At 36.4% G+C, this 25,843-nt stretch overlaps 1 protein-coding gene across 1 annotated transcript in view; it reads left to right on the top strand.

The window, feature by feature from the left end:
• The first annotated feature begins 636 nt into the window (after nucleotides 1–636).
• LOC100891344 (probable palmitoyltransferase ZDHHC21) overlaps nucleotides 637–25,843 on the top strand; it is a 31,187-nt gene continuing 5,980 nt past the window's right edge. Inside the window, exons 1-7 of the mRNA XM_030996440.1 lie at nucleotides 637–936; nucleotides 4,468–4,723; nucleotides 5,682–5,780; nucleotides 6,732–6,843; nucleotides 20,134–20,272; nucleotides 21,268–21,384; nucleotides 22,083–22,135. Coding sequence (XP_030852300.1) covers nucleotides 4,468–4,723; nucleotides 5,682–5,780; nucleotides 6,732–6,843; nucleotides 20,134–20,272; nucleotides 21,268–21,384; nucleotides 22,083–22,135 — 776 coding nt within the window. The 5' untranslated portion in view covers nucleotides 637–936. The remainder of the gene's footprint in view (nucleotides 937–4,467; nucleotides 4,724–5,681; nucleotides 5,781–6,731; nucleotides 6,844–20,133; nucleotides 20,273–21,267; nucleotides 21,385–22,082; nucleotides 22,136–25,843) is intronic.

Below are 25,843 nucleotides of genomic sequence, written 5' to 3'. Positions count from 1 at the left end.
TAGTCTCGGATTTACAGACCGTTGTACCGAATGGTCATACGTTTTATGCTGCGCAAAGATTCCATCAGTTTAATTTTGGCCATCACAAGAAGTGGGTTATTGATGTAGACAAAACAATGCTCATGTACTCTTTACAGCTCATTTTATGTATGTTATTACCAAAGAAGAAAATAAGCCATTCAGTCACTCAATAGTGTCTGATAGTGAAGTCTAGCAAGTAAACGGGTTTCCTTGCATAATTTGAATATTAGGACACACTAACGTTTAGATTTCACAGATAGGACAGATAATTCCTGCAAATTTCTACAAAATATGAGGTTGGCTGCAAAGTAGACACATAACATACCCTTTTAATAACAAAAGTAACTTCTTGCCATAATTACCTTCATCAATGTCTACAGGTAAATTATATATTATATATATTTAATATAAACATTGTAAATGCAAACATGTGAAATATGAAGAAAAAAATCAACTGAATCCTCGTGTTTTTGCAATCTCTTGTCACTGTTGTCTACATCTATTGCCTACGGAATAAAGTTTTTTTTTTAAGGGTATCGTGATTATGGTCTACAAAGCGGACGATTTGGAGAAACTAGCTGAATGCTGAAAGTTTGAGAATTATAATCTTCTTCTTCTCCTCTTCCTCGTCCTCCTTCTCTTTCTTCTTTCTTCCTTTTAAATTGTACTCTTTTCACTTTATTGTACAACGTGAGTAGATACATGATGAAAGACAGAAAAAGAAATTAAATGTAAATGATACTAGTTAAAAATCAGTGATAAAAAACCTTTTCTACCCAGCTTCGTCTGAAACTACTGAATATTCAAATTTCCTCATGCATATTGCATTGCTTGATTGATTGATTGATGAATATTCATTAGCCACTTGAGACGAACTGCGGAACACTGCTTGTTTGGCGGTTTTATCATTGAAATGTGAGCATATTCTCTTATAACTTCTATATTTTTTAAGATATTGAACTTCAGGAAATTAATAAAGATAACAATTTAATAAGATTCGTACATGCTTACCGTAATTTGCTAGAAACAAAACATAACCCCAGAGCATCAAAACTTTTTCAGTCCCATATAGGCCCCTATAACATTTTGTGTAAGTTAGTTAGTTATGGGAGTAATAATCGATGCCAATCACACATAGCTGCATCACTATCCTGGCTGTGTATTAAAAATTGTTCTATTGATTCTCAACATTTCAAACACCACTGTAAAAAACTCAACTGAGGTCTTTTACTAGCGACAACTAAAATAAATAGCTGTAAAATACAATCTTTTCAACTTACCGATGTCAATGTGAGAAAGAATATTTTGAAAATTCAAGCTGACTCTACTGTCAAACTAGACCGAAAGCTTCAGTCTCTATACCGTCGGTTGTTCCACTGAGACTACGTCTGGATATATGCACGAGGTAAAATGACATTTTGGGGGATTTTGGAGGCATAACTATACGGCCGTGGCAAGTTTGTTCATGTTTGTGGGAGGGGCCTAACGGCTAAAATCTAGCCGTGATATCTTCAACATAGGCTGGCATAGGCGATCGTTCAGTCTCTATAACCGGAGGTCTAGTGGAGCCAGACGTAGTCTCAGTGGAACAACCGACGGTATAGAGACTGAAGCTTTCGGTCTACTGTCAAACTTGCTGGTCAGCCACTTTGTATTCATTGTGTGCAGTGTGTGTATTGTGTGTAATTGCTACCTCTCAGCAAGTATACAGCGCTAGAGGTCAATAAACATTAGCATGGACTCTATGCTTTACTGGAGTGATGCCAATGTAATCCTTTGTTTCATTGTTCATTCTTTAAACTGTATAATAGCACTCCAGCAAAGCATAGAGAGTCAATGCTAATGCGTATTGACCTCTAGCACTGCATGCTTGCTGTGAGACAGGTATTATTATACCCATACACAAATATACACACCACACAAAATCGCATAGACTGTACACAATCATGTCGATGCAGCTGTAAGCAAAGTTTGACACTAGACTTACGATTTGAATTTTTAAATTATTCTTTTTAACATCAGTAAGTTAAAACAAATGTATTTTACTGCTATTTAGTTGTTATCAATTGTCACTAAAGTACCGATTTTGAGTGAAATTAGTCGAGTTTTGTACAGTGGTGTTTGAAATGTTGAGAATCAAAAGCACAGCTTTTACTACACAGCTAGCCAGGATAGTGATGCTCCTATGTGTGTATAATAGCAGAGACGCCGAGTTCAAAGATCCGCAATGCATGACATTGCATGATTCGGCGCGCAAGCGCGCGTGCGAGGGTATAACACACATATAAGGTATAGCGTTTTTTCAAAATCTAGCACGCGTCGTGTGTAAGTGCATTTTCAAACCCTCGATATGGGTGATGTCACGCCTAATGCGTGATACTTGGTAGCTCTGTAATAGTTGCAACTTTTCTTTGATAAAACATTGTTATATTCTTTTTCATGTGAAGTCAATTCAATGTTAAAGGTAAAGACCAGTATTGGAAACGCCCCAATTTAAAAAAATGAAATGGAAGCTCTTATTACCAATCATGTGAAAGAATATGTTTTGAATATTACATGATGATAAAAATTTTGACGGGAAACCGCCTACTAATTGATATATTTGGTAAATTAGTGTATCTCTCGCCTGTTGAGAGATATGGAATGCATGTGTCGCGCACGTGTGTGTTGTCCCATATACATCTTTCTGTGAACAGTGCTTCTAACTTTATGAAGACTTGGCCAAATTTCTTATCATTTTGATGATTCCAGAACCTTGCAGTACATCTATGCTAGATGATCAACCTTTTCTGATCGATTTCACAACGTTTCTTTCACAATGCAATTGCATGACCATAACTGGTCTTTAGCTTTAACTCCAATAAATTGTGACATTGTGAACATGCATAAATAAAATAAATAGATAAATAAATAAGATGAAAAATATCCTGAGTGCAAACAAAAATTCAAATTTCATCACGTTCATGTTTTTTTTTTAGTGTACAACAAACGTCGGCTACGGCTACGCAGGCCTCAGGTGGTCATATCTATCAAACTTTGAGTGTGGTTGATCTAAAAAGACTCAACGAAAGTTTCATTAAAGGGATTGGGTAACCTTGTCTCAGATTCTGAACGAAAATCCTGGATTTACTTTGTAGCTCATGCTGCAATGATAATTATAAACCTATAGGTCAGTCAGGAACTCCATGACTTTTACAAGCCGATCACATGTCTGATTATTAAGATATTTATGATTGGAAATCAAACTTTAAAAATTTGTTTTCCAGTCTATTGGAGAAAATGAGTATGGTAAAACCGGTCATTCAAAGATTTTTACATTTTTGAGGCACTTCATGATCATTTGAAGCGCAATTTTTTAGGGCTTCAATATTACACCATATCACAGACACTGATAACACGTAGGGCCATGCATCTTGGATTTAATTGTTAAACGAAGCATGTCTAGTCTATGCCAGAATAATATAATATACCAGAGTCGTGGAGCTGTGGAATAGTCTCCCAGAAAACATTGTGGCAGCTGGGTCGGTCAACTCATTTAAGAATAGACTTGATAGTCACTGTTCAAAGAATACAAGCCTTCTGTATGAGCCGGTCTAGGTGTTGTCTGTTGTCTCATGTTATTACACAACCTCCTCCCTCCACAAATACCATATTTGCTGGCGTAAAGGCCGCAGTATTTTTGGAAGAGAAAATATAAAAAAGTCGGGGTGCGGCCTTTGCGGCGAAAGAGTAAAAAAAAAAAAAAAAAACGAAAATCAAAATCAGCACAAATTTGCACTACGAACGGTAAAATAACTATACCACTATGGTACAGGACATTTCCACACAAACCGACAATTTTATCTTGCATTGTTGACATGAAGACGAAAATAAACTTCCTAAAACAACATTTGCCGATAGATCTTGATCGAAGTTCGTGCCAATGCATTGCAAAAGTAAAGGAAAGGACCGTTTAACGGAGCTGCCGCGAAGCATCCATCCGAAGTCGCCATTTTGTTTTCCATTTCCTGCAATTTCGCATTACACCGTACATTGTGGTAGAGGTATATATCGGACACCAAATCTGCCTGTGATCACTTCTTTAGCTAAACTTCCGGTAATATGAATATGAATGAATTTGGTATCAGTTTGTAAAAAAAAAATACGACTATTTTGTTTTGTCCGTTTTTTTTTTCCTTTGTTTTTGTTTTTTTTTTTTTTTTTTTCCCCTCTTTGAAATGTCAAAGTTGAGGTGCGGCCTATGCGGCGCTGCGGCCTTATCGCTGGCAAATACGGTAGCAGTAACCATTGAAGAATCCTGGATTGATGAACAGGCTCAGACCTACAACATCAGACAAAGTAAAGTAAAGTAATAATAATTATATGCCATTTCTGTGAAACACTAATCTTTGGCTTTAGAAGGGCTGGTCAGACTCACTTGGTTGTTCTTTACTTCTGATCTAACAGATGGAGACCAACATATTCCAGATGACGACAGGAGAGCGCGACGAGAAAGAGTTCCTACTCCGAGAAGCTGATGCAATCCGCAGATCCCCAAGCATCTACTGGCTTCCGCTGGGTTTGAAGTACCTCAAGGAATGCAGAGGATCCTTTTTTCTGAGTTGCATCACGCTCATGTGGGCGTACAACAGTTACTTTGTCCCAGCCCTGGTTCTCATACCGATGCACAGGGAACAGCAGATAGGAGCGTGGGTCATTTGGGGTGAGTTCTTGATATTTATTGGTCATTCTCTTTACTCTTAAAGGCATCATTTAACAACGTTAAATCTGAGATGCACGGCCCTAATGTACGTGTTGTCAGTGTCTGTGATATGGTGTTTATTGAAGCCCTAAATAAATTAAGCTTCAAAACGATCATGAGGTGCCTCAAAAAGTAAAAAATCTTTGGTGACCGGTTTTACCATGCATACTAATTTTCCCCAATAGACTGTAGTGTTATAAAAACGGTTAGGAAAACGAAAAATGAAATTTTGATTTGCAATCATGAATATCTTGATAATCAGACAGGCGATCAAAAGTCATGGGATTCCTGACTGACCGAAATGTTTATAATTATGATTGCATCATGAGCTATGCAGCATGAGCTCAATCCAGGATATTGTTTCAGAATCTGAGGCAATGTTACAGAGACACTTTAAGCTTTGATAATGCTATAGAATGTATTCTCTTCATGCTAGGGTGGGGTGGACTTCCTCCTTACTATTTCAGAGCGAGTATTGAAATATCAGTATGTGACGGACCATGCAACACATCATCCCTACCCTCTCATAGTTTAGGGTTAATGTTTGAATTACTGAATAACTAATGGACTTTGTTATCGAGCAATATTTTTCATTGATGGCGGGAATGTAATGATCTTTTAACTGTGTATGCGTTGATAATACTTTTACAACATCTTTTAACATGTTATCTGACATTCATTACCTACAATTTATCAATGTAAAGTATTTTATGTAATTTGGCATTTAATTAAATATGTTTTATTCACACTTGCAATTTGTATTTGTAATGTGTTTTAATCTTTGTAAAAACGTGTATAACTCAGTCTTTGTATTGCGAAACATGTTTCAATGAACCTTTATTGAATTGGAGAAGGAAAATAAATTAGTTCATATTGTCAATGTAACTTAGTAATTATCTCTCTTCTTTCTTGTTTACAGTCTTCATGTCTCTATCCCTTGCCACCATTGTTTGCCTGCTACGATCCTGCCTTTCTAATCCGGGCTACATTCCATTCCACAACAGACCTACAACGCTCGGTAAGAAAGAGAGATCGATTCGCAGCAAAATATATTTATTTTATTTATTTATTCATTCATTTCTTATCTTTTGTCAGGGTAGCCCATTCACCAATAAGTAGTGGTCTTCCATGGGGCCCTGAATAATTATGAACACATCTACATCAAAAAGCATAATGTTTATACAGAACAGATAAAACATATAATTTGATAGTACATTTAGAAGGATATAACACAGCAATAATAGATGTGGCACAAACGAATACTCGTTTGCATATATCAGTAACCTAGTGATGTTATATATTTCATGGAGGCTGTATTAAGTTGGGGTTGAAATATAATGGTACTGGGGAAATTCTGGATTTGGAGGTGAATACATTTTATACTGAATAATGAGATGCAATCAGGTATTTGCTACCCTTTAGAGTCGGGTCTTCTCAATAGATTCAGGTTAACTTCACGTCAGATGCACACAGCTAAGACAATGCAAATAATGGGTACACGCAGAGAAGAGAGATGTGCAGTCTAATTCACTTTTGTGTACCGTATGTGTTTTACTGTTTTAAAAAAATTGTCATATTACATGCTCGTGCACTTATTTAAGTGTCATGTAGCACTTACCATTAACAAATACCCTGTCACATGATAGCTAATAGCCAATAGGATGCTCTAAAAAAAATACCATATTTTATACAAAGATTTTATAGTGAAAGATGTACACAAAATAACATTACAAAATATTCTACAATTTACGATGATGTCAGAAGCAGAGAATTTGAAATCTAATAAATATTTACTATTTCTTTACTTTTCTATATTACAGACTCATAATGTAAGGATCATGTCCTTCATACCATTCATTTCAAGCATCAGAAAATATATACCGGTAATCCTAAAAATATGAAGCCATAAATTTGTCAAATTAAGTACTACATGTTATTTGTTTGTTCTATCCATACTGTGGGTATATAGATCAGATGAACTGGAGTCACTGCAAGAAATGTTTGATACAGCGCCCTCTCAAGTCGCACCACTGTAGCCGCTGTCAGCGATGTGTGAGGAGAATGGACCATCACTGTCCTTGGTAAGAATTTTGTCTGCTTGTTTGTTAGTTTGTTTGTTTGTTTGTGTATTATCTGGTCTTGAGCACTCTCTGAAAATAATTCATATTAATTATTTGTAATACTTGGAGGTGTTTGGTGTTTATTTTGCCCTTAAGATGAGAAATAAAGTTTGTGTATTTGGATTATTTAAAAGTTTTAAAAGGAATATTGAGAAATATTGATGGTTCTTTGAGAGTTGGATTAAAACTATTCTACATAAGGCAGGGTTGGCATATTTCCCGCTTCGGGCTTATTTCCCGGACGCCGGGAAATAAGCGGTATTTACTGCTTTTTACCGGTATTTACCACTTTTTACCGGGAAATACCGGGAAATATATTTTTCCACTCACTTCATAGGGATTGTCCAATTTTGAACATAATAACAATGGTGGTGAGTATGGTTGCTCTTGTGTGTACTATTTGTGTGTGTTGTGTGGTGTGTGTTGGTCGTGTGTTTGTCTATGTCTGTAATTATGTAATGCTGGAAAAATACAGGAAAAAGATACCAAATATACACCTAATCTAGATATGATGTTCTTCATTAAAGGGAACCAAAACCTTCATACTAAGTTACTTTTATTGTAAAGTTTAAGATATTTGAATAAAATCCGTGAAAAATTGAACAAAATCGGGCAAGGAATAAGGAAGTTAAAGCTTTTTAAAATGACTAGTCACTAGAGGGCGATATTCAATTTAATGACATCATTTGTGGACAACTCTCCATGCCTTTTGTACATCAAATTTCACAAGTCTTTCGTTTTTTATGCCTCCGCCCCACCAGGTGGTGCCGGAGGCATCATGTTTTCTGGTTGTCCGTCCGTATGTCCGTCCCATTTGACCGTTATCACAATATCTCAAGAACCATTTAAGATTTAAACTTAAGACTCGGAAATAGTATTTATCACCATAGGAAGACGATCTGATTAGATTTTGGAGCACGTATGTCAAAGGTCAAGGGTAACAGAGGTCAACTTATGAAATTCCATACATTGAGATTGTTATCATGATATCTCAAGAACCACTGGAGATTTAAACTTCAAACTTAGTGATAGTGTGTATCACTATAGGAAAACAATCTGATTACATTTTGGAGCACGTAGGTCAAAGGTCAAGGGTCATAGAGGTCAACTTATGAAATTCCATACATTGAGATTGTTATCATGATATCTCAAGAACCACTGGAGATGTAAAAACTTCAAACTTAAGGATAGTATGTATCACCATAGGAAGACGATCTGATTAGATTTTGGAGCACGTAGGTCAAAGGTCAAGGGTCACAGAGCTCAACTTATGAAATTCCTTACATTGAGATTGTTATCATAATATCTCAAGAACCACTGGAGATTTAAACTTCAAACTTAATGATAGTGTGTATCACCATAGGAAGACAATCTGATTAGATTTTGGAGCACGTAGGTCAAAGGTCAAGGGTCACAGAGGTCAATTTATGAAATTCCATACATTGAGATCGTTATCGCGATATCTCAAGAACCACTGGAGAATTTTCACTTCAAACTTAATGATAGTATGTATCACCATATCATAATATCTCAAGAACCACTGGAGATTTAAACTTCAAACTTAATGATAGTGTGTATCACCATAGGAAGACAATCTGATTAGATTTTGGAGCACGTAGGTCAAAGGTCAAGGGTCACAGAGGTCAACTTATGAAATTCCATACATTGAGATTGTTATCATGATATCTCAAGAACCACTGGAGATTTAAACTCCAAACTTGTTTAAATTGCTCTATGGCGGAGGCATCATTTTCGACTGCACGCAGTCAAAATTCCATCTAGTTTCCTATTTATTTGTGTTCTTGAACGGATTTCATAACATGTGTAGTAGAATATCATTTTGCATTCTATTATCTCAATCACAAGAAAAGGAAAAACGTGAAATTTGATGTACAAAAGGCATGGAGAGTTGTCCACAAATGATGTCATCAAGTTGAATATCGCCCTCTAGTGACTAGTCATTTCAAAAAGCTTTAACTTCCTTATTCCTTGCCCGATTTTGTTCAAATTTTCACTGATTTTATTCAAATATCTTAAACTTTACAATAAAAGTAACTTGTATGAAGGTTTTGGTTCCCAGTTGCTAATTACCATATTCATGAATACCTAATTAACATATGCACAAAATGCCATTTGTTTGGGTGTGTACAATTTTGTATGCAGTGAGGATTTTATAAATCTGTTTGTGTGTTCCTACTATGAGTATTGTGCTGCTAATTATTCCAGAACAATATTTTCAGTTATGAGGCTAAAAACAAGTAAAATTATTAATATATAGAGATTTAAAATCATATTTATCAGACGCGCATCTTATTTACCGAACGGTATTTAACGGTATTTACCGCCGGTAATTACCGCCACCCGTAATTTACCGCCCAACCCTGACATGATGTTTATCTACAGGAAGAAAAGACTCAGAGATCCCAGCTATCCTCAAAACCAAGGAAAACATAGAAAATGAGTTTCCTGTCTTCCAGTCAAGAAAAGTCAGTGAATTTTGATGATTTCGAGAAACATCACTCAATTCGCATTTTTTTTAAAATGGAAATTTGTTCTCGTAGCATCCTCGGAACCCTGCAGACAGTATACAAGATGTACCGGTACTCAAGAACTTGAGGAAAAACTCAACATTTAACATTTTGAAAACATCAATACTGCCCTCTTTTGAAACTTGCATGCCAACATGAATACCAGATAGCATCTGATAGCCTCTCAAGTTTCACACTGTAGCCGATGTTTGGGAAATTTTGTTCTCATGAAGAGTATGCTTGTAACCCTGCAGACAACATATATACAAGGATATGGGGCGCCAAGTGTTACCCTAGTTTTTCGGCATACAATCCCCTCATTTTGTTACAAAATTTGTACCAAATAAATTTTGTTACAAAATTATTTGTACCAAATTCATTTTGTTACAAAAATTTTACCGAATTAATTCATACAAAATGATTAGTACCGAATTCATTTTGTTACAAAACCATTTTTACCGAATTCATTATGTTACAAAATTATTTGTACCGAATCTATTTTGTTATTTTATACCGAAAAACTAGGGTAACACTTGGCGCCCCATACAAGGAGTTGTCAAGAAACTTGAGGAAAAATTCAACATTTACATTATGAAGACATCAATGCTGCCCTCTTTTGACACTTACATGTCAACATAAATACCAGATAGCAATCTTTATTTATTCATTCTCTTGTTCAAAGAAGATCGATGCTTGCATTTGCTGAATTGATTGATTCTAAAGCTGTAAGTAGGTACGCTTGAAATCTCATGATGTCCAATGCCCATCATCTAAAAGCACTCCAAGAAATTGACATCATTCATAGATTCTTATTAAATCAATATTGATTAAATGTTTAATATAATTTGTTCAATATTTGCAGAGATTATCCCCTTTATCCTCAGTCTTGACCCCCATTCTTGATCCCCAGTCTTAACCCATTCCACTCCCCCCCCCCCCCCCCATAAAAAACAACCGTATAGTGTATATTTTTATTAATTTTGCCTTAGCCGATGACAGTCGAGACTCCAGAGATATAGAGTAAGAATATCAATGGCCCTCTTGAGTCGAATATGTGTACATGTTCTCTGGTAGTCTTCTTTCTTTCCTTATATGCAAACAAAGATGAGTGCTTTTTGAGAATAGAGTACATTTGTTCTTATATATATATATATATATATATATATATTTTGTATGGGGGGGGGGGGTTTATTAGTAGTAGTAGTCTTTTTTGTTTTAATTAATCTTTTTTTGGGTGTGTGTGGAGGGGGGAGGGGTCCACAAAGAAATCTTAACACTCCTTTAGACAGTTTCCTTGTCTCATTTTTACCCCCTGATACTGCTGCAAATCATCAAATACTTCTTCTTCTTTTTTCTTACTCTGTACATAATGTAAATACATTGATGGAATTTTTGACTCAATAAACAGAAATGAATGAATGAATACAAATATTTTAAAAATCCAGAGTTGAAAATCATTTCCAGAGGTAAATTGTGTTTTGTCATTTTTTTTCCTTCTCTTCCATCCCTCCCTCCCCTCCCTCCCTCCCTCCCCTCCCTCCCCCTCCTCCTCCTCCTCCTCCTCCTCCTTCTCCTCCTCCTCCCCTCCTCTTTCTTCTTCTCCTTCTCCTTCTGTCTCTTCTTCTTCTTCTTCTTCTTCTTCTCCTTCTTCTTCTCCTTCTTCTCCTTCTTCTTCTCCTTCTTCTCCTTCTTCTTCTTCTTCTCCTTCTTCTTCTTCTCCTTCTCCTTCTTCTTCTCCTTCTTCTTCTTCTTCTTCTCCTTCTTCTTCTTCTTCTTCTCCTTCTTCTTCTCCTTCTTCTTCTCCTTCTTCTTCTTCTTCTTCTTCTTCTCCTTCTTCTTCTTCTTCTTCTTCTCCTTCTTCTTCTCCTTCTTCTCCTTCTTCTTCTCCTTCTTCTTCTCCTTCTTCTCCTTCTTCTCCTTCTTCTTCTACTTCTTCTCCTCCTCCTTTTTCTCCTTTTCCTTCTTTCTTTCTCTCCCTTTATCCTTCCCCCTTATGTTTCTCTCTCTCCTTCTCCTTCTCCCTATCCCTCTCTTTCTCCTTCTTCTCCTTCATCTTCTCCTCCTCCCCTCCTCCTTTTCTCCTCCTTCATCTTGCTCTTTACCTCACTCCTCTATTTCTCCTTCTCCTTCTTCCTGTCCTTCTTTTTCTCCTTATCCTTCTTATGCTCAAAGCAACAAAAAAACGTTAAACATCTATCAATCTGTAAAGACTTATTTTTCTCATCATATACATATGTACAGATGCTGTCTAGAATAAAATGTAACCATATAAGGAGTTGATAGCTTGTACGTGTGTAGCCATATAAGGAGTTAATGTAACCATATAAGGAAAGAGATAATAGCTTGTACATGTGTTCATATGTATTATCTCAGGAGTATTTATCTTGTAACTTAATATTGTCTATTGCTTGACCAGTCAATAAGCTTAATAGCTACTTACTATTGAACAATGACTCATCCAAACATTAGAGTAGCAACATGAAAAACATAACAGGGTGGATTTAATTACACTTGAAGTGTGTTTTCTTTTTTAAAGTAATATTAAGTGTCATTGAAATTATATTTTTATTCATAAATTCACTCTCCATCAACAGTAACCACTTTTGTTACTGATTTTGTGCCAACTCTGCACTTGAACGTGCATGTATCAATTTCTAAAGGTGCACGTAGTAGTAAAGTGTTATCTTTTGAAGAGTAATCCAGGTCATTTAATGTTTGTTTTTATTTGGATCGATGACAATAATTGAAATGCAGAGATTGTTATTGATATTCATTACTGAGTCATCATTTAACGTCATTGTATTGTGGGAATAGGCAAGTCCAATGTTTTTTCTCTGATTCCATCTGGTAACTTTATTACTCATTATAATTTTATTAAGTTAATAACCAGATTGGAGCTTGAATCATACCAGTAAAGTCATACTTTGATATCAATCCATTTTTTACCTTCGTTCATTATACTTGCTATTAAAGGTAGTGGGCTCAAAATAAAATGCTGGTATGCTTTAATTGTCTAAACCCATGTTAAAAAGCAGAAGATATTTTCAAAACACTTGCATAATGAAGGACAATATTGATACTTCAGGTGCCTAAAGCTTTAACAAATTAAAGTAACGTACTAGTGAAAGTTCAAGAAAGTTCTGAATTGTTAAAGTATTGGTCTCTACACAAACTGGCAACTCATGGCCCTTCCATTCGCAAGCAACTCTCCACCCCCCCCCCCTCCCCACAAACTGGCAACTCATGCCCCTTCCATTTGCAAGCAACTCTCCACTCCCCCCCCCCCACACACAAATTGGCAACTCATGCCCCTTCCCTTTGCAAGCAACTCTCCATTCCCCCCCCCCCCCCCACACACACAAACTGGCAACTCATGCCCCTTCCCTTTGCAAGCAACTCTCCATTCCCCCCCCCCCCCCATTTTATTCATACATTTTCTTTTTTTTCCAAAAAAAAAAAGAGACTGTTTTCTCAGACAGTGTCTAAAGTGTATTGTGTATCTGTGTCTTTGTAGGTTCTTGTCTAAATGTATGAAATAAAATCCACTCCTTCATATGATAATAATACTATAGCATTTGTTATGCGTCATCGATTTAGTAAGTTATTTTGAGGCGCAGAGGGAGATTATTACCTTGGCTTTAGCACCGCTGCCATTACAGCGCTCTAGCATTTCAAGGAATTAATTCCTGACTGATACCCATTTACATAACCTGGGTTGAGTGTGGCAAATGTAGATCAACATCTTGCCAAAGGACATTAGTTGACCATGACACCTCTACGTAGAATATTTTGAAAATGTCTCCATGAAGAAATGGATTGAGAGTAGTCTGCCAAGTTTATTGTTAATGTTATGAAAGAATTTTTAACAGTTCAAATATTCTTAATCTTCAAATTGATAGTTTGATTTTCATGAAACTCCTTTATTTGTTCTATAGTTAAAACTTTCATGTCAGAGTGTACTTTGGCTTTGATAAACCCATCTTACAGTATATGTGCTCCTGGAGCTTAGTTTTGCATCCCCCTCAAATGTAAAAATTAAAACATACTTTTGTTAAATGTATGTGATGGTAAAGTTGACCCCCTAATGATCTTGCATGTGTGCTTATCATGAATTTGAAGAATGCAGTTACAACAAGTTGAAGTGTTTGCTGTCAAACCATTGTATAAACCCTGATATTTGATATTCTCATCCATTGTTCTGAGTTAACATCAACATGTAAAAGCCCGCCAAAAAGTTAAAAAACAGCATTTTACAAAACTGTCCTTGCCATCTTTGTAAGTACCGTTAAACCCTTTTGTTAATTCATCTCAAAAAGAAAAAATTCCCTTCTCTTTTTCTTAATACACTTCCCCTTGTTATTGTAACTCTCAATCCATCACGTAATGGTCGAGATGGAACGTTGGACAGATTGAATTACAAGAAGAAAGATCGTAAAATACGCTGTTTAGAAAAACAGAACGCATAAACAAGGAACAAGGAAATGCTTGATCATTCGTTTACATTCTGTCAATAAAAGGAAGTTGATTTTCATTTGGTCATGCTCTAATTCAGTGAACATTTTCTCATTTTTTTTTTTTTCTTTATTACCATACATGTATGCATGTGGTGGCGGGATCAATATCATTTCCATTATTTTTTTTCTTTTTCTCTCCAGTTTATTTTTAATCATGATGTTGTAACCTTGGCCATATAAGATATCACAGGTTTTTGGTTTCAGTTACAGGGAAAACGTGCACGTACATCAACAAATTAATATCTCTTTAAACAGGTGTTTTAGTATTAGTTTAGTGCATTGTTAAAAAAACTTCAGTGTTGTGTCAATTGTGAGGCAATTGTTTCACGGTATGAAACTGTTTTTCTACAGTAATCTGAAACAATCGCAAAATTTCATGCACACAGAAGTTTCTTGTTCTACAAAAGGCAAACGTGGGTTAAGCTACTTAAGCATCAATCTGAACTTATATATGCTCATTTATAGCTTGTAATTTAGGCTCATTCAGATGTGACTTGGCAAAGCTAATGTAAAGCATCAAATATCATGTTTTTCCTTCTTTCTTGTGATTGAGATAATAGAATGCAAAATGATATTCTACTTCACATGTTATGAAATCCGATCAAGAACACAAATAAATAGGAAAAAAACGAAAGACTCGTGAAATTTGATGTACAAAAGGCATGGAGAGTTGTCCACAAATGATGTCATCAAATTGAACATTGCCCTCTAGTGACTAGTCATTTTAAAAAGCTTTAACTTCCTTATTCCTTGCCCGATTTTGTTCAATTTTTCACTGATTTTATTCAAACATCTTAAACTTTACAATAAAAGTAACTTAGTATGAAGGTTTTGGTTCCCTTTAATGAAGAACATCATATCTAGATTAGGTGTATATTTGGTACCTTTTTCCTGTATTTTTTTCCAGCATTACATAATTACAGACATATAACACTCGAACAAACACACACACACACACACACACACAAATAGTACACACAAGAGCAACCAGACTCACCACCATTGTTATTATGTTCAAAATTGGACAATCCCTATGAACAAGTGAGTGGAAAATATATTTCCTGGTATTTCCCGGTAAAAAGTGGTAAATACCGGTAAAAAGCGGTAAAAAGCGGTAAATACCGCTTATTTCCCGGCGTCCGGGAAATAAGCCTCCGAAGCGGGAAATATGCCAACCCTGATAAAAATCCAGATTATTGTTATTAATGAAGTTCCAAAGTGCTTTGAAAATTACTACCACGACTGAAGCCCATCTGTACTAGTGTACAAGAGGGACTAAACCACCCTTCAAGGTCACTGGACAGGTGGTTATCTCATCAAATCAGTTCTCAATTAACATAAGAAAAAGAGGATCATGGGGACTAATGGTCACCGATTGTGCATTGTTTGTTATATAGAGGGCGCAAGTAGCTACATGTATAAGTAGTGCAGTGGTCCTTTAAGCATCACTGCCCTGATAGGGCATCCAAGGAATTTCTTCTTTTTACCCCACCTGGGTGGAGAGTGGCAAATGTAGATTGATGCTTTGCCAAGGAATATTAGTGATCATATGGCAGGGATGAGAACCCATTCAATGTAACACCCGGGTCATGAGAAAGAGTAGGTAAAATGCCAAAGGACTCACTCTACCTTTTCAAAACTCAACCCTTTAGTTTGAAAGTGAATGAAGCACTTTAAGATGTTTCCCCAGGGTACTGGCAGATTTTTTTTTTGGGGGGGGGGGGGGGGGGGCATTAGGGCATCTGGCTCTCGCCACCTCCTATTTTGAAAAATCCAGGTGGGGTATTGAAAAACATTTAATTGTTGTTTTTGGTTTTGTGGGGGGTTTTGGGGGATTGTATATTTTCACTCCTTTTTTTTTTGCCTTTAAAAAAAAAATCGGATTAAAGAGGTACTAAATATATGTGATGACTTTTTTAGTTTTGCTTGTCAGAAGATTTTAGGAATATATTGCACCCCCTCTATTCCAAAATACTGCCTCCTCCTATTTTGAAAGAAATCCAGGTGGCATACTAAAGAACAATTTAATTGTTGTCTTTGTTTTTGGTTTTGTGGGGGGTTTAAATGGATTGTATATTTCCACTCCTTTATTTGTTTTTGTCTCGCCTAGGTAGCAAAAAGCGAGACACAGGCGCTGCTTTTCGGGTGACGGCAACGGCGGTGACGGCGGCGGCGGCGTCAACATCAAAAACTTAACCTAATTTGAAGTTTTTGAATTTTTGATATAATTTTTAAAGTATGAGTTCTTAGTCAATGAAACTTTGACTATAGGGTAATCAAGTATTCCCAATCATGTGAGTAGAATTTCAGATCACAAAGTCAAGGTCAAAGGTCATTTCAGGTCAACAGACTTGGACTATGTTGTAGCATCATCATCGAAAAACTTAACCTTAGGTTAAATTTTTGAATTTTTGATATAATTTTGAAAGTTTAAGTTCTTAGTCAATGAAACTTGGACTATAGGGTTATCAAGTCTCACCAATCATGTGAGTAGAATTTCAGGTCACTAAGTTAAGATCAAAGGTCATTTAAGGTCAACAAACTTAGACTTTGTTGTTGCATCAACATTAAGATTTTCAAAATGCTTCTTCTTCGTTATTTTTCAACCGATTTTGATTCTGATTGTTTCATATGATAGGGCTAGGAGGGGATTTAAAATTTCTACACAGAATCGTGAAATTCATTATCTATGCTAATTTATGCAAATTATTCGAAATCACAAAAAAGGCTTCTTCTCCTTCATTTCTCGACCGATTTTGATTTGGTTTGCTTTATATCTTAGAGCTAACTCTGGTACACTAAACTTCTACACAGAATTTTGAAATTGTTCTCCATTAATTAATTATGGTAATTTATGCAAATTTATTCCAAAAATAACAAAAATTGCTTCTTTTCCCTCATTTTCTTGACTGATTTTGATTTGGTTTGCCTTATCTGGTAGAGCTAAATTTGGAACACTAAACTTCTACACAGAATTGTGAGATTTTGCTCCATTGATTATTTATGGTACTTTATGCAAATGAAATGAAATTATGTCCCTTCCAGGGCATCAAATTTTTATTTTTTGACCAGTTCAAAAGTGTACCACATAAAATTTACGATATTTGTTGTTGCGAGATGCGGATGAGCACTACTTTATTGATGTTTCTGGTTTATCATATTGAATTGCGTTATGCAGGCGAGACCGCCGAGAGCGTTTCCCTTGTTGTTTTTTGTTGGCCTTTAAAAAAAAGCGCATTAAAGAGGTACGATATTCATTCATAAAGCCAAGAGGTTTCCCTGTTAACATTTCATGCTTTATTTCAGGGTTGGAAATGAACAACATAAGAAATCCATATAATTAAACAGACATATTTTGAATATTTGAATACATCTTCAATAGTCATCACTAGAAATCTAGAGGTTTCCATACAAAGGTTTTATCCTCAAATATTCAAGGGGCGCAGATGAAAAACTAATCATCAAAAGGAAACGTCATCTCAGTTGAAATTGGAACAATATTGAGAGTGATGTCAACACGTACGCGAGTTTATTGTATGGTCTAAAAGGTTTTGCATGATGGAAACAATTTTTAAACGCTCATGAAGTCACCAGCATACTATTCAAGATGCTGATTCGGAGAGATGATTATCAGTTATCTCAAAATATTATTTAGACTGTATGACAAGTGTTTTTTTTTTTTTTAATGTTTCTATTAATGGATTATTGGATCACAATCTAATCCATTACAGGTTTGGATGAAGCCGTTACAAATTAAATTTATTTCTTCTTCCCTCTCTCGGTCTCATACACAAACTTTCTCCATCTCTTCCTCTGTCTTTTCCTACCCTCCCCCTCTCTCTTTCTCTCTCTCCCTCTCTTACTCTCCCGCCCCTCTCTCCCTTCCGCTAATCTCTCTCCCTCTCCCTCTCTCCCTCTCTCCCTCTTCTCCCTCCCCTCCTCTCTCCATCCTCCCAACCCCTCTCTCCCAACCCCCCCTCTCTCTCCCCCCTCTCTCTCTCTCCCTATCCCCTCTCTCTCTCCCTCTCCCTCTCTTCTCCCTCCCCTCCTCTCTCCCTCCTCCCATCCCTCTCTCCCAACCCTCTCTCTCTCTCTTTCCCTCTCTCCCTCTCTCTCCCTCTCTCTCCCTCTCCCTCTTTCCCTCTTTACCCTCTCCTCTCTCCCCTCCTCTCTCCCTCCTCCCCTCCTCCCACTCCTCTCTCCCAACCCTCTCTCTCTCTCTCCCTACCCATCTACTTTTCCTTTTTCTTCCTACTTTTCTCCATTCTTGACCTTAAATCATGTCCAGTGGATATCAATTCAAATAAAGAATAAGTTGTTAAATGCCATGTGAGCCCACTGCTACTATTGTATTAGTTAGGCTATTCTCCTACCAAAGAACGTTTAGTTCATTACAGCGTGAACACCCTGCTACTATTGTATTACAGTGTGAACACCCTGCTTCCATCCGTCTAAACAAGGAACTGTCTGACAGGAAAGGTAGATATGGAGAGGCCTAAAATTGACATATGTCCTTGGGACATTGAATTTTGTGAAACATCTGTGCTAGTCTTCCTTCCTTTGTTTTGTCTCTTTGTTATGTGACATCCCTCGATTCCCTTTCGTGAGTCTTTAGGGACGTATCGTGTATGCAATACGGTACTCTTAATAAAGGTAAAGATTTCACAAGGTACATTGCTTGAAAATCAGTAATTGGTTCATGCTTTGTTGCTTTCACATTTAAGAGGAAAAGTTAGGTATGTTTAGCGCGCTTGCACATTAATGGTAATTTTCATTTCCTCTTGAAGCAGGACAGGTAAAATTACTTAGTAAATTAAGAACAGGAGAACATACAAGTCAGTTACCACTATGAATTATTAAAGACCCATATATTTACAAACTTATTTATCTTCATACATTTCATGGTTCATTCAGTTTTTAGTCAGAAGCTACTTTGACTCACCTTTAACCAACTGTTTTTTTTTGTCCTTTTGAAATACATATATCTCACACTCCACGGAGGGATTTGAACCATGAACCATGTGATTCACAGTCCAATGATGTATCTATCCACTAGACCACAACACCTCTACATTATCATGTTTGCCCATTTCAATAGGAGATCCACAGAGTTATTCAAAATGCCTTGGCCTGAAATTTGAAATAAAACCTGATTATTTTTTAAATGTCTATGTCATTGAGTCATGGATGAAAAAGAGCAAGATAAAAGCCTTTTTTCCACAAATTCTGTGTTTTTTCTAAGTGGATCATTCTAGTTTTGATTGATTGACATTTGCTTTGATTTCTGAGGAATCAGTGGGGAAGTTGATAACAGTTTCTCTTCCTATTTGATGGATTGTTTAGCTGCCCTCCTGACATTGCAGGTGCTTGTTCGTTCAATATTAAATCTTTTTACAGAATGAAATACTTGTCTGTATCCATAAGGAAGGTGATGCAAAGTTGTGGTAGTGAAATTATAATTGTTGAATGTATTTGTGTTTGTTTGTTTGATAAATCTTTTAATATGAATAAAAACTTTTTGTATTAATTGTGTTTGTTTGTTTAGTAAATCTTTACACATGAATACAAATTTTCTGTATCCATTCTAATGTTAATGCAAAGTTGTGGTAATGAAATGAAAATGTATTGTTTTTGTTTGTTTGATTAATCTTTTTACATGAAAATAAACTTTGTGTATCCATTTTAAAGGTGAGGCAAAGTTGTGGTAATGAATTGAAAATTTGTTGAATGTATTTGTGTTTGTTTGTTTGATGAAACTTTTTACATGAAAATAAATTTGTCTGTATCCATTAAAAATCCATGTTGGTACTCTGATGATAACACTGAATTATCATTTGTAAAGAAGTATGCGTACCATATTATTTTATCTGATTACTGCTTGAATCCTATAAGATCAGCATATCATTACCATATGACTGCAATAGCATTATCAAAGAATTACCATAACCGTCCCATATGATTAGCATATTGTTAATACATGTATATAATTACTATAGCATTGTTAAATGGGTCTCTTATCTTTGAGCAAGATCAATCATTATATAGGAGTGTCTAGGAGGACAACCAGTGGATTTTTTGCGATAGCACTATCAAAGAATGACCATAGCATTACTATGTGATTGTCATATGGTTAATGTACTATTACCATAGCATTACTATTTAATTATCATATGATTACTATATGATTACCATTCTCATTCACACTACAGGATCAATAATTGTGTAGGAGAGGACAACCAGTGGACATTTGTGCTACTCCTTCTCTATGGTTTCCTACTGAGTAGCACAGCTCTGCTCATAAACGTTCTGCACTTTTATTACTTTAATCCATGTTCAACCTGCGACACAGTAAGTAACACCTGGGGGCTGTTTCACAAAGACTAATATCGACTTTAAGCTTAGTCTTAAGTATGGCAGGCTGTTCATGCCACTGGTTGCTCTCACCATTATGATCTTTAGAAAATAATTTTGCCTTCAATAATGAACTATCAACAAATGTAAAATTCTGTAGATTTGTGACCATGATTTGTATGTCCCTTGAGAAACCAATGCCAGTAAATAGTGAGAGCAAACAGTGGCAAGAACGGCCTGCCATAATTAAGTCCAACTTAAAGTCGATCTTTGTCTTTGTGAAACACCCCCCTTCAATTTCATTTTCATGGCATTTCATTTTTTTATGGCTCAGTAGTGGTGGTTATTTTACCTGACTGCTAAGAAAGCATAAGTGCTTGTTAGTAAGCAACCAGAGGACCGACAGCGTAAGGTCCTCTCCGAGCAGTGGTCTCATAACCGGTAAGTCCTGGTTCAAACCCAATTCAATGTGCTTGTGCCCTTTGGTAAGGCTTTAATCCTAACTACCAAGTTCCTCAGAGAGGACTTAAAGTTGTTAGTCCCCTGGTTTCTTACTTACAACCATATTCATGCTTTCTTAACATTCCGGTAAAGCAATCGTCAATAATGTGTATGTGTCCATAAAAGTAGACGGTTATAAAAAGCTGAAAATAATTTCCAACAGACTGGAGCTCCAAAATAAGCAGAAGCTCAAATGACCTGCAAGATGTTTTTAAAAATACCAAGGATGTCTATCCATTATCGCTCCTTGGTCGTCATTTAGTACAGTGCCACTTTGCCCAGTATCCAGCTGGTATAATCCAATGTCATTCATATCCCAGTTTATCTATTATCCTACTGGTCTATTATAAATTCTTTTTAACATTATATGTGTCTTATTATTTTCATAAGGTCTAAGTCTGGCTGTTAACAGGGATTTGTTTATTTTATTCAAATTTCAAATGTTTAAATCAATGATTCCATTTGTTTTTCTCCTTTTCTACGTCTTACAGGCATTATTCAGGTTCCGTTACGAGCGCAGTCTGATGTATGGATGCTTCGTGACGGGCTGCATGTTGGAATTCTTTTGCTTCACTCAGCTCTTCACACAGATCTACAACATCAGCAGAGTAAGATGAAATCAAATGAGTAAAGTTGAACAAGGGTCAGACCTGAAATGACGTTTTCAGTCGAAGTCTAAACTCACCTCAAGTTGATCAATCTAAATGAAGAAAAATATCATTGAAACCCAGCGACATCCTGAAGTTTTTTGCCTTGCACTTTTTAAGAGTAAAACGCAGCCGGTGCAAAACCAAAATTTCAGTTTGTGGTTTGTTTTTCTAAAGGGTGTAATATGAAAAGCTTGTGAATCAGTCTGTCTCTTTGCACTGCTATTCTTGGATTTTGTAGTACATATAAAGGAAAGTCAGAGAAACAGGTCGTTAAAAGTTTCAGGTAAAGTTTTTTTTTAATGTTCATTGTATGAGAAAGTTTTGGATTTGAAGACTTCTACCAAAGTTGTGTGCGTGAGCTGTTTCCCTTAATGGAAATTTATTGGAAGATGAGATTATTTTTGAAACTTTCTGACAACCTAAAAGAGTGAGTCTACCAAAATTGTTTGAAGTAACATTCTCTGGATACTAAAGCCTTTAAATACAATATAGATTGTAAAACATTTTTTTTTTTATATGGTAGCAAGCAAGTGTATTATCTGTCCTTATGCAAACTTTATCTACCTGCTGAAATATGAACCTGTTTATATCACTTATGAAAAGAAAAAAGAAAAAAAATTGATAATTTGTATTCTCACTTTTTTCTCATGATACAGGATAAGACTACCGTAGAGTCTCTGATATATGCAGGCAAACCTCCTTATGAAAGGTGAGACCTGATTTGCATGCTTATATTAAATATAAATTGAATATAGATATACAAATTTGTATGTTTATGAGTGAGATACAAATATTGACTGCTTTGAGGGATGCGGTTAAAACTATTGCCCAAGGTGATCTCTACATTGTACAGTGCCTCAAGATGAAGTCAAGGAGCATAGTGCAGGCTCGAGGTCACAGAGGAGCTATAGTTTTAACCGTGACTCAATTCCTTTACGCCTGATAAAAATGTATTTCAGTTGTAGAGTCAAAGGCAATTTATCTATCTAAGGGCATTGTGCATATCTTACTGCGCGTATCGATTGTTGACTTCATGGGCAATAATTGTGACCTTGCGTTGAATGGGCAAGTACAGCAGTCAGTAGCAAATTTCATGCCTGTGTCAGCTCTTTTGCGGCAGTTTACTAACCCATCTGAACAAGTCTTTAGGTATCATATACATCTATATCTTTATTCCTTCTTCCCGTTTCCCCCCCCCCCCCCCCTCAAATACAGGATATGTTCATTCAGTTTGGTAACTGCTCTGAATGAGCCACTGTGTACATATGAAAAATGACAAAGTATCTGGAAAGCACCTTGATAGGGACAACATTTTAGAGGATAATAACATGAAAGCTGCTTTTTCACATTTCTAGTATTGTCAAAACTGATGCCAAACCTTGTCACTACATCTAGATAAGGTTCTATCAGCTGCAAGCTATGAAACATTAGCTTTGTAACCATTTCCACAATCAGCTAAATGTTCTCTTATTTTGCATTTTTGAAGATTTTTGTATTTTGAGCTGTCAATCGTGCAAAGTTATCGAAAACCAGTGATCGACATGTATGCAAATAGACAATGGCATATGCAACCTTAAATGTGAGATAATGTCGATATTCATAACGTCATTGTGAACCACATGGAATATAAAGGATAAGTTATCTGTGTCATACAGGGGCAACGTACGATTCTTCTTTGTTTTAGTTTTTTGTTCATGTTTCTGATGGTAGATCTCAAATGTAGGCCAACTTTTATCCAGGTATATTAAAGGGGTCCAAATACAAACAAATAAAATAAATGTGTATCTTGGTAGAGGCCATGATATTGTATCCAAAATTCCAAATTATATGAGACTTTGAAATAAATAACAATTAAAAAGTGATTGAGGGTGAAATATGTTTATATCAATTCACGGCTCAGCATGGAAGTTTCATGTAACTAAAGATTAACACTTAATACATGCTGATTTTTAGTGCATTTGCCTAGTCTGCCTTTAAATCTGTTCGTATATTTAGGGTGCAGTTTTAGTAATTAAACTTACAACCCTATCGAAGTAATATTAGGGAGACATAATTTCATTTCAGGATACAAGCTTAAACCAACAAAAAGACTTGTTGATTGGTCTCTTAGATAGCATCCTTTAAGTCCCACGTGCTTACAATACTGCAAGTATCTCGAAAATCTGAAATCTTTTTGAAATCTGAGAATTTGTTTGACTATTCATTGATAAAAGAAAAGTGAACGTAGGAAATCAATATGTGTGGCAGCATGCACGTATGTCCCCGTAGTCCTCAACATGTTTTCTATTTATGTTCCCAGATCTATGTTATCTCTGTTTCGAAATCGGGAGAAAAAACCCTTAAAATCTGGTTTTCTGCCCCAGTTTTATGAGAATTCAACCTAGTTTGGCGTAGCGAAACTGTATCGATTCCTGAATCATTTGATGAAAATCAGAAACATTTAGGTTGTAACCTCTTTCTTTTATTTCACCTTTGATTTGGTGTCCTATATCCGTGAAGAGATAAAATTTGAGGGATAGATGAAGAAGCTGATGACCTATAAAGGCTATGGATACTATGTTAAAGTGACTTGGTAATATTGCTTCTGATTCTGAAACAAAATCCTGGATTTAGCTCATGCTGCAATCATAATTATTAACCTTTAGGTCAGTCAGGAATCTGATGACTTTTACAAGCCGATCGTCTGTCTGATTATCAAGATATTTATGATTGGAAATTAAAATTTCATTTTTTGTTTTCCCAATGGATTTTATAACACTGCAGTCTATTGAGCCGGAAAATGAGTATGGTAAACCGGTCACTCAAAGATTCTTACTTTTTTGAGGCACTTCATGAACATTTTGAATTTCAATTTTTTTACAGCTTCAATATTACACCATCTCACAGACACTAATAACATGTAGGGCCATGCATCTCAGACTTAACATTGTGATACGATGCCTTTAAGATTTTGATAGCAATAGAGGACATGCACGTAAAAGTACTACCACATTGCTGAGGGATTTCCAGGTTTCTTACTGAATTAGTACTAAACCAATAATTTTATAGCATTAAAAACAGGTCCTTGTAAACTGTTGAAAATTCATAATCTTACTAAAAACTGTTTTTGTACATGATTGAAAATTATTAAAAATGAATAAATTCGTTCCTGTTTTCACGAAGTGACGGTAGTGAGGAAAATCCGCACGCAAAGTGTATGGGATTATCATTCATTATCAAGTTTCCTTCTATATCAATTATTTTTGTTTTTTTAATTTTCTTATTTTTCAAGCACGAGTTCCCTTTCTTTTGACCTATTCTTTTTCCTTTCTTCTCATCTTCACTTCCTGTTTTATTCTATTGTCTATCTTCTTTACCCCTCCCTAGTGCTATCTCTCTCTGATCCCTTCTTTACCCCTCCCTCCTTTACCCCTCCCTCCTGCTATCCCTCTCTGATCCCTTCTTTACCCCTCCCTCCTGCTATCCCTCTCTGATCCCTTCTTTACCCCTCCCTCCTGCTATCCCTCTCTGATCCCTTCTTTACCCCTCCCTCCTGCTATCCCTCTCTGATCCCTTCTTTACCCCTCCCTCCTGCTATCCCTCTCTGATCCCTTCTTTACCCCTCCCTCCTGCTATCCCTCTCTGGTCCCTTCTTTACCCCTCCCTCCTGCTATCCCTCTCTGATCCCTTCTTTACCCCTCCCTCCTGCTATCCCTCTCTGATCCCTTCTTTACCCCTCCCTCCTGCTATCCCTCTCTGATCCCTTCTTTACCCCTCCCTCCTGCTATCCCTCTCTGATCCCTTCTTTACCCCTCCCTCCTGCTATACCTCTCTGGTCCCTTCTTTACCCCCTCCCTCCTGCTATCCCTCTCTGATCCCTTCTTTACCCCTCCCTCCTCCTATACCTCTCTGGTCCCTTCTTTACCTCTCCCTCCTGCTATCCCTCTCTGATCCCTTATTTACCATCTAAATTGTCTGTACTTTAATTTCCCCCTTGCCTTCATTGTATCTGTCTTTTTTCCTCTCTGTTTCCTTCTTCATCATCCAAATTTCTGTACCTCATGCCCCCATCCCTTCCCTGTATCTCTCTCTCTCTCTTTCTCTCTCTCTCTCTTTCTCTCTTTCCACTTTGTTTCCTTTTTAATAATTTAAATTTGCTGTACTCTAATTTTTCCCCTTACCTTCCCTTTATAATTATGTCTTTTTTCCTCTCTGTTTCCTTCTTCATTATCTAAATTTGCTGTACTTCATCCCCCCCCCCCCTTTCCTTCGGGCCCTTTCCTGTATATGTCTCTTTTGTCTCTTTATTTTTTTCTTCTTCATCATCTTAATTATCTGTACTTCATTTAGCCCCTTTCCTTTCCTGTATAATCTCTTTTTCTTCTGTCTCCTTCTCCATCAATCTCATTATCATGTAATTCATCTTTTCTCCCCGCTT

The sequence above is a fragment of the Strongylocentrotus purpuratus genome, unplaced genomic scaffold (genome assembly GCF_000002235.5).
Source record: "Strongylocentrotus purpuratus isolate Spur 01 unplaced genomic scaffold, Spur_5.0 spur5_scaffold_3, whole genome shotgun sequence".
In the NCBI taxonomy this organism is placed as follows: Eukaryota; Metazoa; Echinodermata; class Echinoidea; order Camarodonta; family Strongylocentrotidae; genus Strongylocentrotus; species Strongylocentrotus purpuratus.
Note: the sequence above shows the minus strand (reverse complement) of the source record. Positions and strands in the feature narration are given on the sequence as shown.